Below are 17563 nucleotides of genomic sequence, written 5' to 3'. Positions count from 1 at the left end.
GGGGGGTTATTGACAACAGTCATGCATGTTGATTTTAAAAGTGTGCATGAAAAATAAAAAGTATACTCGTTTGACATTGCGTATTTTACGACAGAAGCGGTTAAACTGCGTAAAGGAAACCCTGCGTGGCTAGAACTGGTTTTCTTGGAAGGATAGTTGACGCATTTTCTGCATGAACGGAAGAAAATGCGTACGACATTCTCATTTCCTACTTTATACTGCTTTCTTTAAAGAAGTTATTTATCTTTTTTAAATTAAACAATTAATCTAGAATCTAGAATCAAAACATAATTTTAAGCGCCTACGCAACGCTCCCCAGATTGTATAAACATATATTTTTTTGTTGTAAAATATGATAAATTATGATAAAATATGATATTGTACAGTATTTTTATTATTTTTCTAGTTTCAAGTATTTTCTATTTTTTTAATATCAAACATTTTGATGTTATATTTGGTATATTTAGATTAGACTCTTGTTTGTCTAACTTTAAAAGTATTTATATTTAAGAGAGAAAATAGTAAGATACATAATATACAACAGGATTCCATTAAATATTAAGTTTAAATTAAAGTGGAGTTTTAAAGATTATTAAAGAATTTCTAGAAAAAAAGTTAACAAATTAAGAAAGTGAGAAAAGTAAACAATAAATGGATAAAAGTGTAAATAAAGAATGGGTAACAATGTAAACAAAAAAGGGTAAAAATGTAAACAAAAAATGGGTAAAAATGTGAACAAAAAATGGGTAAAGATTTAAACAAAAATGGGTAAAGATGTAAATAAAAATGGGTAAAAGTGTAAACAAAAATTGATAAAAAATTGAACAAAGAATGTGAACAAGGAAAAAAAGAATATGATAAAGGAAAAAAAAATTAACAAAGAAAAAATTTATTTTTGAAAAAGTGTAGAAAATTATAGAAAAATAAGGGGTAAAAATGTAAATAAAGAATTGGAAAATATGAGAAAAATAGGTGAAAAATAAACAAAAATTGAGAAAAGAGTAAACAAAGAATAGGTAAAAATGTAAACAAAGAAGAGAAAAAAGGAAAACAAAACTGGATAAAAAAGTAAATAAAGAAAGGTAAAAAAGTAAATAAAGAATTAGTATAAAGTAAAACAAAAATAAGTAAAAATGTAAACCAAGGATTAGTAACAAAATAAATAAATCATTAAAATCTATTTTAAAAAAGAAAATATTTTTCCACAAAAAAGTAAAAATAGATAATCAACACATTTAATTCTAGCCTTTTGTTGAGTTAACTTAAAAAATACTTTTGAATTATAAAATATATTTATACAAACAATGTCAGTAAAAAAATAAATTAAGTGTTTAGTACTTCTACTACGTACTGAGATAAAAAAGGAAGCGAAGTTTGAAAGTGCAATTAGAAAGTAAAAACTACAGTATAAAAGTGCAATCAGTATATAGATAATGAAAGGACAGTATTGAAGGACAAGTAGAAAAATGCAGAAAGTACGGTTTGAAAGTAAATTCAACTACCTACTGCAATGAGAAAGTAAATAATTAAAGTACACTCAGAAAAGTACAAGATTAAGGTACAATCGGATTTTCCATCAAAAAGTGAATAAATAAAGTACAGCTAGTTCAACATAAAGTTACAATCAGCCATCAAAACTGGAAAGAATAGTATTAAAGTACATCAGTTAGTTTAATCAGAAAGTACAATATCAAAGTATAATTAGTAAGTACATAGTAGATTATCAAAGTACACACATTTGATGTAATTAGAAAGTAAAGCATGAAAGTGAAATCAGTTAATTTTAATGAAATAGTAGTAGTATGAAAGTATATTTAGAAAGTACTAAAAACAGAGGCACACTTAGAAAGTAGTTTGTAGAAAAGGATCATTAAAAACCACAGCCCAATCTCTAGATTTATGTAAACGTACATTTAGAAAGTAAGCACGTACCTTTCAGCTTTGTCAATGCATTCCCAATTTTAATGAAAGGAAGAAAGGAAGTAACTGCAGAAGATGAGGTAGTCAAGTTTTTTTTAAATCTTGAGAAAAATCACATTCTTAAAATCCTGCAGATAAAATAAAAATTCACTTCCACTAAATCTAAATATTTTATCACCTCCAAGTAAAATGTGTACACTATATGCAAAAATAAAACTTTGTACTGAATCTAGGAAGAAAAGCAGGTGCGCGCCTTTAGCTATACGCGCGTAAAGGTCGAGGCACACTAACATATACGCGCGTAGAGAAACACACACGAACACAACAGCTAGGGGTGTAGGAGTGTTGCCATTCAAAAAAAAAAAAAAATTAAGAACTGAAACTCTTTTTTATTTTATACTATTCTAAAAACGAGATTTAAAGAATCCCTTAAATAAAATATAAATTAAATAAGATATAAATTAAAAATGATTTTGAATTCTCAAAAACATTATTTAGTAAACGACATCATTTTATTATTTTGAGAATAATGGTGGTACCCCATGGTTGAAGTTTGACTGGCAGGGTGTCCCCTGTAAAAGTACCAAAGTCAAGGACGATTCACAGGGGTGCAGTAGATTCAGCCAGGGCCGGTGAGGGGATAAACTGGGTCTGCTTATCCTATCCAAACCTTCATGTTCCTCGCCAACTAGCCAGCAACGTGAATATATTTGGTGGAAATTTTCACCCAGGGTTTTATAAATTCGCTTTCCAAGGATGATATATATTAGTATAGAGATACTTGATATTCATATTTACTAGATAGATAGATAGAAAGAAGCTGACGTTGAAATCTCTAGTTTACACAGGTCTATATAGGCCAAACTAACAAAATAATATGATTAAATATATAATATTTATACGATACGCCCTGCGGTTTTAAAACAGATGGGCTGGGGGGCTTTCCACGAAGGGAAAAGAAAGGGGAGGGGGTGCGACAAACACTGATACGCAAAAAAACGATGAGAATTTATCCGATAACTACTTTTAAAAAATCTTTTTTTTTATTCCTTTCCTTTATCTTATCGTTCCTTCCTCTCTACTTCTATTTTTATCTTTCTCTTCTACTTTCTCCTTTTCTCTCTTCTTACTTTTTCTTTCCTGATACCCTTCTTTTTTTGTTCTCCTTTTGTTCTCTTCTATTCTTCTATTTCCTGTTATCCTTCTCTTCTATTTTCTGTTTTCCTTCACTTCTATTTCCTGTTCTCCTTCTCTTCTATTCCCTGTTCTCCTTCTCTTCTATTTCCTGTTCTCCTTCTCTTCTATTTCCTGTTCTCCTTCTCTTCTATTTCCTGTTCTCCTTCTCTTCTATTTCCTGTTTCCCTTCACTTCTATTCCCTGTTCTCCTTCTCTTCTATTTCCTGTTCTCCTTCTCTTCTATTTCCTGTTCTCCTTCTCTTCTTTTTCCTGTTCTTCTTCTCTTCTATTTCCTGTTCTCCTTCTCTTCTTTTCCTGTTTTCCTTCTCTTCTATTTCCTGTTCTCCTTCTCTTCTATTTCCTGTTTTTCTTCTCTTCTATTTCCTGTTCTTTTTTTCTCTATTTCTCCCCTTTAGCTACCTTCTTTTCTTTTCTCCTTTTCTCTCTTTCATATTTTCCCTTTTTCTCCATTCTCTATCTTTCCTTTTTCCCTTTTTCTCCTTTCTCTATCTAACCTTTTTCCCCTATTGTTCTCTTCTATTCTTCTATTATCTTTTCTCCTAACATTCTATTTTGTTTTCTTCCTCTATTGTTTTCTTTCCTTTTCCCCTTCTCTTTTATTTCCTTTTTACTTCTTTTTTCTTTCCTTTTATCTTTTTTTTTTTTTTGGTAATTCATTGTTCAAACCGTACAGCACATGGTGTAGAGAAGGATAATTTAACACTAAAATTCTAGTTTTTATGGTTTTTACTGGGCACGCTGCAATTTCTGTAATTTCACAAATTTCGCAGTAAAAATTAGCACAATTATTTAAGCCCTTAAAAAATGATTTCTTGGTTGAAGGATTTAAAAAAGCCCGAATGTGTAGTTATTTGTGATTCTAGAGCGTGAGGATATCACAGATAATCTATCAGTATTTGTCAATTACTCCTTTAAAACTAAAAAGCTAGAAAAAGTTTTGCCAGGACTACAAGTATTCGTGAAATAATAAGTATAGCCAATTGCCAAGAGGTCGCGAGTTGCGATACTTCAACGTCGACCAGGTCTATAGATAATTGAATTTAGAGCTCTCTGGATCTCTGTAGTACATAATTAGTTTATTGTACAGGGTGTCCTACATCAAATTAGACCGCGTCAATGGATCTAAATTACGATTTGGGTGACGTATATCAGAAAATTTAAGAAGAATGAATCATTTTGAAAAATTTAATGAGGCTAATAGAATTTTTTTTTTTGCAGAAAATGCTAGATTTTTCGAGTATCATGTGCGTATTTTGGCGTTAAAGATTTGAGATATAATCTAATATGATATGGGACGCTCTGTAGATAATCAATACTACAGGAGAAGAAAGTTCCAAAATGTATTTTTGCCCGAACCTGACACTCAGATATTCGTTTTTGAGATACAAAATACTTTGTAACCATTCTGTAACTATCATAACGATCATAGGAATCATAGCAGCTTCAAAAAGCTAAAAATCTCAAAATATTTGTGTTTCCACTCCACATGTGCGTGTGATGTGTCTTTTAGTATAGTTCCTTTATTCCAGAAATCTATTTTTTGTAGTAAAATATGCCTTGTTGGCGGCTTCAGTCCTCAAAAATCCAGTTAAGTGTGCAAAATACCTGTAAACTATTCTCCTAGTTTTAATATGGGGACAAGGTACGGGATGCTCTCTGAGTAAAAGCAGCAAACATTGTTATGAATAAAAATTTGTTCAACAGCCGGTCGTATCGTCTAAAAGGCAGTTTTATCCTAGAAAATGGATTTCCAAAGCCTGAAGTCGCCTCAACGAATTAGTCAAGCCCAACAAATTAGTTAAGTTAGTTTGACTTTTTATCTTGAACAAATAAGTTGCAGGAATTTCAGAATAACTATTGTTCTAAAATTTTTATTTATTCAAAATGTCCTGCCTTTTAATTCCGATCCCAAGTGTCCAAAAAATTTTGTTCCAAGAATTTTTTTAAAAACATTATGCTGTGTGCAAAATCTCATCGACATGGGGAATAGACACTATTATAATTGTCAAAAATTGTCCATTTTGCGTTGAAATAATTTTTTAAAAATGCTAATTCAAAAAGTTTCTTTAAACTATACTAGTCTCAAAAGTTACTTTGAATCATACTAATTTCATTCAAAAGTTTATTAAAATTACCATTTTCGAAAAAAATTAAAAATCTGATGAAAAAATAAAATAAAATTTATTGCACAACATGACAACACTGATATGTAATTATAACACTGGTGGTGTAGCTCTTAGAGTACATTAAATATGTAACAAATTACAAAAAACTGATATTTAAAGAGATCTTTAGAATTCCAGACCATTTGAATCACAATATGATCACACAGGACGAAGGTAAACAATGTTTTAAAAACATGTAAAATGTGAAAACGAATACATTTTTTATAATGAACCAAATGCTTCACATTAACCGTTAAACGTCAAAGCACATGCGCCTCAGAGTTCATCGCACATTGTCAGGAAATGTGGAATCAGCTCTTTATAAGCAATAAGGCGGGCATCAGAACCAGTTCGATTTGAAACATTTTTAATTTAATTTTTATGATTTTTCGATATTCTTTTACAGAAAGCTAAAATATACTGTTCTAATAAGAGAAAATAATGCCCAACCTTAAATCACAGAAGTAGATAAACTTCTGAAAAATACAAAAATGCTATAATTAACATTTGATTCTAGAATAATTTGATTCTTCAGTTTTAACGGTAAGAATATGGGGAACATGATGACATAAAATTTATAGAAAACGCTGACAATTAGATTATTTTAAACATGATTAGAAGAATAACAAAAGCTGGAAAAAGCACCAGAAATATAACATTTAAGATAATATTACTTTGATCTTATTCAGAACAAATACAATCTTTGGAACAACAGTTAAGTAAAAACTTCACCTTTTAGGAGATTCTTTTCGAATAAAAGCTTTGAAAGGAATATTAAATATACAGCCACAACCTTTAGTAGTCTAATAATTTATCATTAAAGAGACTATAGACGTTATTCAAAGTGAGTCTACATTTATAGAGTGGCATGTACGATTTAAAACGGCACATTTAAAAGCTTTGCTTTAGTAAGAATGCATGAAATATCGACCATATTCCCTTTAAAGTTTTTTTCTCTTCAATTTTGGTTCCTTTGTCAACAAACATTACGGGAGTAAAAAATGTAAGAATTAAACACTTTTTAATCTAGAAATACGACGACATTTCTCCAATTCTTATTCAGAAAAAGCTTACAGGGTAGCGTTGTAAAACGAGCACGCCTCTTCAAAGATTAAAGATTAAAGATCACTTGAAATTACAACGACAATCACTTTATTTTTCATTAAGCAGAATCTTTTGAACCGACGGCCTCCATAGTTACTTCTGACAATCCGGCCTCAGTAGCAGTACTAGATCCACAGGCTGACTCATTGGAGGCTTCAATTGACCTGACTGATGAAGCCTCCTTATGCGTATCACTAGCCTGGGCCGACTCTGATTCTACGTTTTGCTTGGGGTCGCTGTCAGCTGAATGTTTCATCATTTGCGCGAATAGCGCGGCAGATTTTTCCTTCTCCTGGACAAAAATGGAGACACACTTCTTCAACTTGACAAGAAGGCAGATTTGAGTGAGAAGAATATGGCTGGCACGCTTCCATCCAGCCTATAACACACGACATTTTGGCTTTCTGGATCTAGATCCGGATCCTCAAAAATATGCGGATCCACGGATCCGGATGCAAGGGAAAATTATGATTAAAAATGCAAGAAAAATTTTTTTGCTCTCAAAACCCAAATCTAAGCTGCTGAAAATAGCGAGATTATCAAAATCTCTTTTTGGTTCATCGAGTTTTAGTTTTAGCATAAGTAAGCGAAAAAGAAGAAAATAATTTGAAAATTCTTATTGTGTTAAAAAAAGTAAATCGGAAAGAAATGTTCATATCCGGATCCGCATCAAAATTAAATAAATCCTAAGCAATGCATTTATTAAACATGAATAAGCGATAAAAAATAAATATATTAAGTTAGTAAAAATATCCAACCTGATGTTTGATGAACCGTTTATAGATGATAAGGAGACGCTGCTGAACCTGATCAATAAAAATTTAATCTTTAAAATAAATAATTTATTTTTTACAAAAAAGAAGTTTGACTCAGTATGGATAGTTTAACAACTTCTTAAGCGTTGTTAAAAGTGCACNTTACTTTTTCACTTACTCAAGCCCGATCGGTTCAGCCGTTTTGACGTTTATTGGATACAAACAGACAGACAGACAGACAGACAAGCCAAATTTATATATAGATGATTTCTATATCTGCTGATAAAAAAACATAAGAACTAGCCATAGGATATTTTAAAAATCGATTTTCATTGTACACTGAGCCAAATCTGCATGCAACTAAACAATTCCGTTTTTTCGACTTGAAACCCTTCAAACAGCACTTTTATTTTGATTTTTTTTACTGTACCCACTCCCGTAAACCCTGAAAAAATAAAAGTACCCCCCCCCTCCCTGACAAAAGTACTAGTTGCGCCCCTGCTTCAAATTACCGTCTTAATGATTTGTATATCTGCTGCGCTAAAGGTTTTGTATGCCGGACTGTCCTCCTCCAGATTAAAGAAGGAAATAGCGAAGAGTAAAGGAAACAATCTAACATCCATACCTACACAAATATCAAGGTACATTATATTCAATCTGACATCCATACCTACACAAATATCAAGGTACATTATATTCAATCTGACATCCATACCTACACAAATATCAAGGTACATTATATTCAATCTGACATCCATACCTACACAAATATCAAGGTACATTATATTCAATCTGACATCCATACCTACACAAATATCAAGGTACATTANGGGGGGGGGGGGGGGGGGTATGGAGATTGAAATAGTTAAAAAAATTAAAAACCCCATTGTCGAAAATCAAAGGAATGGGATTAGAATTTGTCCCCCCCCACCCCCTACCCAAATTTTCCAGGGGGACATACCCCCTCCCCAACAAAATGTGCAACTTCAAAAATGTGTTTAATGGATTTCTAAAAATATATTCTTTCCCAAACTAATTTCATTGATAAAGTTTAAAAGAGTTTATTTTTTAATGCATAATTATTGTCAGTTAATGTTTTTACCATCTTTTTTCTGACAATTTGTATTTCTACCTACAAGAGTTTTTCCAATTTCTCTCGTTAGTTCCTTGTGATCCTGCTGGGCCTGAGTAACCTTCATCCAGGGAACACTGACACAAATTCAGATTAGAAAATTAAGATGTTTTGACTTGCCATCTGATGGTCCATTTTTAGCAGAATGTCAAAGGCACTTGAACTTTTTAAGGAGTTTTGGATATCAAGGCTTGGCCTTTTACTAATGTCAATTCAGGCATTTTTGGTAGGTAGGTAGGGTTATAGAAGATATGACACCTAAGTTTGGATATCCCTGTTTAGCCCTTTTTGAGAAGACCCATCTTTAGTTTTACCCTTTTCAAACCGACATCTCTGCATTAATATTCTGCAAAAAATTGCAAATTTTCTTGCCAATGATAAACAAAAAATGGGATAAACATGACAATATATTAATTTTGAAAAGCGAAATGTGTACTCAACAAAAAAAATTCTTCGCAAAAATTGTGCAATCTGCTTCCTTTTATGAAAGGTTTTTAAAAGATCTATGCTATAAGTTGTTGAAACCCAAAAACCGGAAATAGCAAGGTCCCGGGACCCCCCTTAACGTTAAAAAAGTATTGGTTTGAGGCGGTGAACATTTTTTGACTTTTACCTATATTAGAGTAAATCTATATTTAGACCTACTTTTTTACCCCTTTTCAGAGATAATTCTTCAAAATGGTGTTAGGTACTTTCTCAAAGGCATTTTCCCAAGGGCAACTTTCCCAAGTGGCAACTTCCCAAGTGATAATTTCCCAAGTGACAATTTCCCAAGTGGTAACTTCCCAAATATGCAATTTCCAAAGCGGCAACTTCCCAAATGTATATTTTCCCAAATGACAATTTCCCAAGTGGCAAATTCTCAATGAAGGAAAAACTGCATTTTCCCCATGTAGGAAGTATTAAATATATGAACATTTAAGTTTTACATAAAAAAATAAATTTCTCAACTTTTTTTTCTAAAAAACAGGCAACTTATAAGCTAAGTGGGCGAGCACTGCAGCTATTACTTATTTTAAAGAAAATATGGTAAATTATTTAAGGTTAGATTAGGCCTCAGGGGGCAATTAACATTTGGAAACTGTACAATTGGGAAGTTGCCACTTGGGAAATTGATAATTGGGAAAATTTACAATTGGGAAGTTGCCGCTTTTCCTTCATGGGGTAGTTGCCACTTGGGACATTGTCATTTGGTAAGTAGCCGGGAAGTGTACACCCCTATATACAAGGTTACTCACAATGGATTAGACTGAAAAGACGACTAAAGATCATTAAAATATGACGAAAATAAATCTTCTGTCCTAAATGTAGCCTTTTAACGGCTTACTTAAAGATTTGGAAAGGAAAGAAAAAGGTTTTAAGTTGCAGGGAATCGTATATACAAGATACGAGACAATATGAAGTCTCATCCTTTGTAGATAACCCTGTATATTAATAATGTGATACCTGTAATAGAAATCGTAGTTCATCGGTGGTAAAGACATAGCATCAGGTCTCATTTGAAGTATATATGTTTTCATGTTTATACTAATGCCAGTTTGCTCCTCCTAAAGTATACAGGGTTACCCGAAAATCATGAGACTTTATCTTAATTCTTTATCATAAAAAACTCGTTATTTTAGTAGTCATTCAAGTCCAATCCTTTGTGGGTAACCCTGTCGTTTATTTGAAACCGAATTCAACCGGGGAGAAAATATAAGATAAAGTGACACGAAGCGTCTCAATTTCTGTTGGGTATGGATTTTATAAACTTTAATTTGGGGCGCATATATGAACAAAGTTATAAATTGGAATTTCAAGATTTGTTCTTTTTCTATATTTTCCAGGGGGGGGGGGGTCTCCTAATCCCAAAGCGGATAATAAATTAGTCAGAACTCCTCCTTTACCTCGTTTGAAGTATAAAGTTTTTATTTCCTACAGTAAAATATATTTTAAAGTATAACATAAAACATTTCCAAATTTAAAATCGAAAACAGTATATAGTATAAAGTTTGAAAGGATATATTACAATATGTCCATAAACATCATATCCATAATTCTTCAAAAGGAGTGGAATACTAAAATTGAAATATATAAATATAATTAAAATTATTGAAAAGAGTCAATAAATATTATTAAATAGTAGCAATTCCGGGATTTTCCACATGTTGTCTTTATTTTTATCCACCTCAAATTTTTACAATTAGATAAGACTAACATTGAACATCGAGTTTTTTTCATTTTTAACTTTATTTAAGTTTTCTAAAGTTTTGAGTGGAGTAAAGAAGAATCGGAGATGTTTTCATATTTAAAAACTAGCTGAAGTGCGCGGCGTTGCCCGTGGAATTCAAAAACACTTAAACAAATTTTGAATAAAAAAATCTATTTTTCTGGCATGTTACCCCCGGGCTACCATGCGCTCCTTGCCGTTTGGCTAGGGCTAGGCAAAATTCCGTTACCGAACGGCAAAAACCGTTAATTTTTAAACCATTGACGAAATGGATGAGCCTTTTTTGAAAAAAATTAAAGGTTGAAAACGAAAGTGATTTTTTTTAAAAACTGAATTTCGTTTTTTTCTGCTTTTAATTGCATTAGAGATTAAATATTAAATTGCAGAAAAGGGTAAATTTAGTTTAACTAGAGTTACGATTTGACAAACCGTTAACACCATTAATGCTACAAAAGACCGTTAACAAATGCAGGTTAACATATTCATAACGAATTATTTTGGCGCTTTGCGCCGTTAATAACAAAATAGAACGATAGAACTGGAGCCGTTTATGATTGTTGAAATTTTTTTGTTTAAGTCGGTAAAAAATGAGATTGTCAACTATAACGGTAATTTAAAAAAACAAACTATAAATGCCATTAAAGAAACGAACGTTTCGTTCTTTCCTTTAATCTTAACGTCTACCTGAAATTAATCTTTTTTAATGGTTGGAACTAACTATTAACGAAACGGCTAGAAAAAAGGTTGAACGTGCCCAGCCCTATGTTTTGCCAGCTTTAGCTAACTTATTAATATAATAGTATAATACAAATTCCTTAAGTATATATTATTTAACAAGGTTTCCCGGAGGGAAATGAATTTTTATGAATTGGGGGAAAATATGAAAAATGCGACATCAAAAGACATTTATTTCTCTCAATTCAGCGAAAAAAAAACCAACAAAATTCTAGGGATAATAAACGATTTTTTAGGAAAATATACGCATCAGTTTTATTAACCAACCTGTTCTATAAGATTGAGGGCATTATGTCCCCAAAAAAATGCGGCATTTCGTAGCTCCCAACAAATACCCATGTTTTCAGCTACAAGGGCACGCTGAGCACCAATTGAAAGATCTAAATAAAAAAAAATAGTTTTATGATAAATCAAACTTGACAAAAGAAAGACGATTCCATTGTCTTATGGTAATATAGAACTATAAGAGGGAGGATATAAGTATTAATTACATTTTACTTTTGCGAGCAATGACTTCCTAGGCCCGGCCCTCCCATAGGGGGGCTTAGAAATATTGGAACTTCTTCTGGAGGTAATTGCATGTTTACAATAAAGCTAGTTCCCCAGCTATTCTAATTTAAAATAAACCATATTTTTCCACTTCTCCGTAATTTGACTACTATTAAACTATGCTTTCAGGACATACAGGATTACCCACAATGGATGAGACTGTAAAGACGACCTGAAACTCATAAAACATGACGATTTTAAGGTAAAATTAAGTCTTGAATATTGTCTGTTATTAGCCTTTATTTGATTTGACAACGAGAGAAACCTGTTTAAAGTTGCAGAGAATCGTAAATATAAGGATATAGACGGTATCAATTATGTGTTTCATCCTTCATGGGTAAACCAGAATATCTTTAACATGAATTCCGACTTGGAAACATACAAAGATGGCAACGGGAACCTCAACAGCTTTGTCTAATCAAGAATGAATTAGATAACGATGTTCATTTTAACTGTTAAATCCATTTACGGTTTCTTCGTAAAATTAACTTCTATGGTACCTCTAAAGTGTGGCAGTCCCTTACAGACTTTCATAAAGTTGTAAGTTTGCAGCCCTTTCCCTGCAGACAAGGTTTTAAAGAGGTTCATCCTGGTGAGAACCCCCAGCATAGTGTCCACCATCAACTTATTAGTTCCTACAAACACAACCAATACAATCTAATTTTATCCTAAATATAAAAAATCTTATTAAATCAGAAATCGTTGCTTGAATTTTTGAGTTACATCCCCGGATTAAATTCTTGACTTTATCCGAAGTTGAGAATTTAACATGGTACTGTACTGTACTGTACTGTATTTAACATGGTACTGTACTGTACTGTACTGTACTGTACTGTACTGTACTGTTTAGTGCGGTGTAGTGTAATGTGAAGTGCACTATACTGAGCTGTTGTGCTCCTTTTTGTTGTGCAGTGCTGTGCTATGCGGTGAAATTCTGTACTATTTGTGTACTTAGCTGTACTTTGTGCAGTAGTATGCTATTCTGTACTGTGCTGTTGTGCTGTAACGCTCTGTGCAGTGCACTTCTGTGCTATGTTGTTCTGTTTTGTGTTTTACAGTGTGTGGTGTAGAATATTGTACTGTGTTGAACTATGCTTTGCTGTACTGTTCTGTGCAGTGCTGTGGTATACTGTAATGTTTTGTGCCGTTTACTTTAGAGTATATTATAGTGTGTAGTGTAGTCTGTTGTAGTGTGGTGTGGTGCAGTGCGGTGCAGTGCTCAGTGCAGTGCAGTGCAGTGCAGTGCAGTGCAGTGCAGTGCAGTGCAGTGCAGTGCAGTGCAGTGCAGTGCAGTGCAGTGCAGTGCAGTGCAGTGTTATTCTTTGCTAAGAAATAATTAATTTTAATTCAAATGAAAGAGAAGAGAGTGAAAATTAAACTTTTCATTAAAAAGCTAAAATTTTTGTTAAAGGCCCTTCATAACCTAAATATGTTATTTTGGAAATATTTTAGTATTTGAATTTATAAAAGCTGTAAATTTGTATATTTTATACCGAATTTAATATTTGAAGCTTAAACTTAAAATTTTTCAATTTTAAGGAATCCAGCGAGGTCATGAAAAAGATTTATACAAAGAACTTTATAATTGACGATTCGTTTTGATGTAAACTGCTGAACTTATTGTCTCCATGAAAATTAAATCTTTCCTCTAAAAAAGGCGTATTTTTAAAAACATTATAAACAATAAAAATGATGCACCCTAACATACTCTTAAAGTAATAAAATCATTTTTGATCAGAATAAGGTTTCAAGGGTACCGTTGTAAATCGGGTATTGTCTTCTTGCCTGTACATTACCTAATCTAACAACACAATTCATAGCATTGTTATGAACCTCCTTCATCTCGTCCAACAGCTTCAACTCCTCCACTACAACAAATACATTCAGTACTTGCTTGAGAACCCAGCGTTGGCCAGGGCACTCCCGTCGTTTACCCGCGCTTGGTCGTAAATTACGATTTATCTATTTTCCCTAATACAAGTTAACCCAATCAAATCTCAAAACCAAGCTAAGAACATTTCCGTCAGAAATTTGAGGCAAATCGGTCAAGGGTTTATAAATTATGATCGGACATTCAGACAAACGAACAGAGATTACAACTTTATAAATATAGATTTCCACTTTTACCCTTTTAGCTAAAACCTAGGCTTTCCTTTTTTCTTGTTATTTTTGAAAAAGTCTTTATTGTGTGACATCTAGGATGTAGATTTATTTAGATTAATTAAAAAATGTTCCGTCCTTACTTTCCGAAATTTCTTTTTGGTTGAAACGGCAAAATGTTTCTTAGACCCCCTTATTTGGACATTGTAAATACAGTAAAACAATGTTTAGAATAAAGACTAAAAGCCTTAACAACACTTTTTTCAGAGAACATATACTTAACCTGTGAACTTTAAATTTGGTTGGAGATGAAAGATGGAAGAACTGCTACTGGAGGATGAAGGTTCAGGTTCTACCGGAGATTCTTTCGGAGGCTCCTCTCGAACTTTGACATCTTCCTCCGACGGAGGCTCTATTTTAACCTCATCAGGAATAAAAGGTAACCTAAATTCAGAGAGAATTTAATACCGGTTAAACAAGAGCTTAGGATCCATTTTATTTTCATGCGGATCCGGATCCTGGTTGCGACAACTTTAAGAACCATTCAGAGATAATGAAGTTTTTGATATTCTCTGTTATTTTATAAGTTCAGGTTTGGATTTTTAGAACCAAAAGTTCAACTTTGAATCGGTAATTATGATTTGAACAATGAAGAGGTAGTTTAAAGACCTAGATTAAATTCATTAAATTCGGTCTCGGCATTATTTTTCTCGAGGATTTCTAAATTTATTTGATAAAAATAACTAGAGATTTGATCCAAGTTGTCCGACAGAAAAAAGTTTATTTTTTTTTTATATTTAGATAACACAAAGTTTTAAGGATGAACAGATTTTACTTAATATTTTTTATGAAATTTGAGAGATAACCAACAAAATAAAATAGGAAACTCGATACAAAAAAATCTGGGTTAAAGCGACTGTAGGCATAATTTCAACAATTTTGTTTTATATATTAGAAATATTAATATTTACTTGATACAAGTTCCAGATATTAAATAATTGCACTCGAATTTTTAAATCGAAACCGCGTTAGACAAAGAAAATTCTGAATTTTCAAGGAATATGTGTAACGTCGGCTGTGTAGTAGAGTTGACACTGTACACACTGTACACATGTACGTTCCAGTATTACGGCTATTTAATAAGTTAAAGGTTTAAACAAGGGGCGGGCATAACTCTCCTTATTTTGCCTGGCTAGGTTTATACTGTACAATGAATTTTGTCGAAAAATGTTTCCTTATGACTGAGTTGGTATCATAGAGTACAGTGGGTTTAATCCTAAGTACAGGGTGTCCCAAAAAACATGGGAATTCAGTGACGAATTCGATATCGTCTTTGTTCTGAATTAGCATTGTATTACCTAATTTCAAAAGCCATAATATTATTATGTCTGCTAGAGTTTATTTAATAAAAAGGGTAAAAGACTGCAAAGATGTGTCTATAATTGTCTCCGCCAGATGAACAGTGAATACGGACAAGTTTACTCTGTTTGTATACTGTAATTTTCTTGTTTTACTAAGTACAACCGGTTGCAGTCAAAACATAAACAAACAAAATGTAAACATAGCAGACGAAACTCTTACAGATTACAGCTTTCTCAGTAGGTATCACTATACTAAATCAAAGAATTATTTGAAAAGACGATATCGAATTCGTCACTGAATTCCCATGTTTTTTGGGACACCCTGTACATCTTTTTGTACGGTATTGTGTGGACAGTTAATTTTAATACTTTTCAACAATGAGATATTGTAGTGTCAAAAATTGTATAAACAACGATGTTTCGGGTTCAGAAATTTTTTTCCTAACATACGAAAAGAGGAGATAGAAAAAGTTATGTGGAAGACAAAACACCCAATTTTTATATGCAGTGAACATTTTGACAAAAATTGTTATAGAAACAAAGATTGCAAAATACTCAGAAATGATGCAGTTCCCTCTATATTTAACCCTATCTCTGCTGGGGTAAATCCCATGTTTGATGTCCAAATATGAAAAATGATACATCATTGGAAAGCTTTTGTGCTCTACTGTTAGAATCTGCAAATTTGCAAAAATTGGATTTTTTATCGCAAAATCTTCAATAACTTTAAAATTCAGTCTAACCTAGTTAAAGTCTATTATTAGTTCAAAATTGCTTTTCATTCTAAAAGTCAGAAACCTATATTCCTAAGAGTTAATGCACAATGAAGATTTCAGAAGTAAAGAATTTGATAAGAAACAAGATGTTATTAAGGAGAAGGATTTTATTTTTTTCTCTATTTCTCATGTCTCATTTTCAGACAAAAATCATATGGGCTTGTTTTCTTTGCTTGAATATTGTAGGCTTCACTTTCAAACAAATGTCTTAAAACACTGATCTACGAATTATGATCCCCCAGGTAGAATTTCTGATCGGGTCATTGTGTACAGTGGCTGTACAACAAGAAGTCTAAAATTCCAAATGCCCCCTCTATTACTAATATCTCGACGGGTTTAAAGGATACCGATGTAAGTCGGACATTTATCTTTTTTCAAGTAATAAAACTCTGTTTAAGTAAACATGAAATATCGCAGACATAAATTAAATTCTAAAATACATAAAAAAATAACAAAATATATATGTGGCAAAAATATACTTTTACAATGTAAAGAGAAAAGGTTCGCACTTTACCGGCCTCGAGTAGCAAGAAAATAGTAAAAACTACAAATATATAGTTTTCTTAGCAAATTATATAAAAATCAAAATTATACATAACCACCTGCTATACTAAACAGAAAAACAATACAGATCTTAATTATATAAAAATAGGTTGTATAAGATCAATAAACATGTACGTGTACTTTGTACCTTGTTATATAACTTTAATATGTGAGCCAACTTTTGCATGATAAATAAGTAAAATAATGAATAATTTATTGAATGCCTGAAGTCGAAAGTACTTGTGAGAAAGGGAGTGATTCTCAAAATAAACATTTCAAATCAAATTCAGAAAACCTTTGGCCTATCTTAAATAACGCTTTTTGCCCCCCCCCCTTTTCAATAAGATGATACGAGATAAGATTTTTATTAATCCAATTAACATGAAACATGGAAATGATGCAGGGCAAATTTAAGTTCAATTCTAAATTTAATTCAAATATCTATAATGATTCAATTCAATATTAAGTTTGATGCCAACTTTTAACAAAAAAAGCGTTTGAGATTGTTTTTCAAATCCAAATCCAATCATGACTCATGAAAACTAACGTTCATGATTTTGAGAAAATAAAAAGTTGAATTGAACTAAGAAAAACTTCATGTCATGTCTGGATTTAGTTAAAATTGATCAAATAAGGGAGAACTAGTACAATACAAAAATCAGTAAAGGCAAGTTGGGCCTTTTCCTCAGAAAAGTAAAAATATGTTTTGAATTTTTCACAATAAATGCGAATAACGTCTTGAAAATTCTTTATTTCAAAATTTTAAATTTGTCAATTATGTGAAAAAATTTAAGAAATTCTAAAATTGAGATGAAAAAAGTATTAGAATGCTATACGATAGAATGTTCCCAATAAATACGAAAATTTTATAATACAAATTTAAAACTTTTTGTTTTCTAATGTAAAACAAATGGCAATAAAATTTCATTAGTTTCGTCAAAATGCAGAATAAATAATGAAGGTCTAAAACTTTGGGGTGGAAAGAACGATTAGGATATTTTTTATTCATTTTTTTAT

The 17563-nt window shown here is 31.9% G+C and overlaps 2 protein-coding genes across 3 annotated transcripts in view; both read right to left on the bottom strand.

Annotated features, from left to right (window-relative positions):
- Positions 1 to 2162, bottom strand: part of LOC111711855 (uncharacterized) — a 26562-nt gene extending 24400 nt beyond the window's left edge. The window contains exon 1 of the mRNA XM_023486316.1: positions 1933 to 2162. The gene's annotated coding sequence lies outside the window, so the exon portion shown is untranslated. The remainder of the gene's footprint in view (positions 1 to 1932) is intronic.
- A 3117-nt stretch (positions 2163 to 5279) lies between these two features.
- The window catches only part of LOC111711849 (uncharacterized), a 29197-nt gene continuing 16913 nt past the window's right edge, over positions 5280 to 17563 (bottom strand). For both annotated transcript variants that reach the window (XM_023486310.1, XM_023486311.1), the window contains exons 15-23: positions 14150 to 14310; positions 13563 to 13634; positions 12267 to 12401; positions 11485 to 11597; positions 9720 to 9820; positions 8274 to 8350; positions 7654 to 7766; positions 7145 to 7192; positions 5280 to 6765 (exon numbers count right to left, since the gene is read on the bottom strand). In XM_023486310.1, the coding sequence (XP_023342078.1) occupies positions 6445 to 6765; positions 7145 to 7192; positions 7654 to 7766; positions 8274 to 8350; positions 9720 to 9820; positions 11485 to 11597; positions 12267 to 12401; positions 13563 to 13634; positions 14150 to 14310 (1141 nt within the window). In that variant the 3' untranslated portion in view covers positions 5280 to 6444. The remainder of the gene's footprint in view (positions 6766 to 7144; positions 7193 to 7653; positions 7767 to 8273; positions 8351 to 9719; positions 9821 to 11484; positions 11598 to 12266; positions 12402 to 13562; positions 13635 to 14149; positions 14311 to 17563) is intronic.

The sequence above is a fragment of the Eurytemora carolleeae genome, unplaced genomic scaffold, assembly GCF_000591075.1.
Source record: "Eurytemora carolleeae unplaced genomic scaffold, Eaff_2.0 scaffold1193, whole genome shotgun sequence".
Lineage (NCBI taxonomy): Eukaryota > Metazoa > Arthropoda > Copepoda > Calanoida > Temoridae > Eurytemora > Eurytemora carolleeae.
This window is presented reverse-complemented; position numbering and strand designations above follow the sequence as displayed.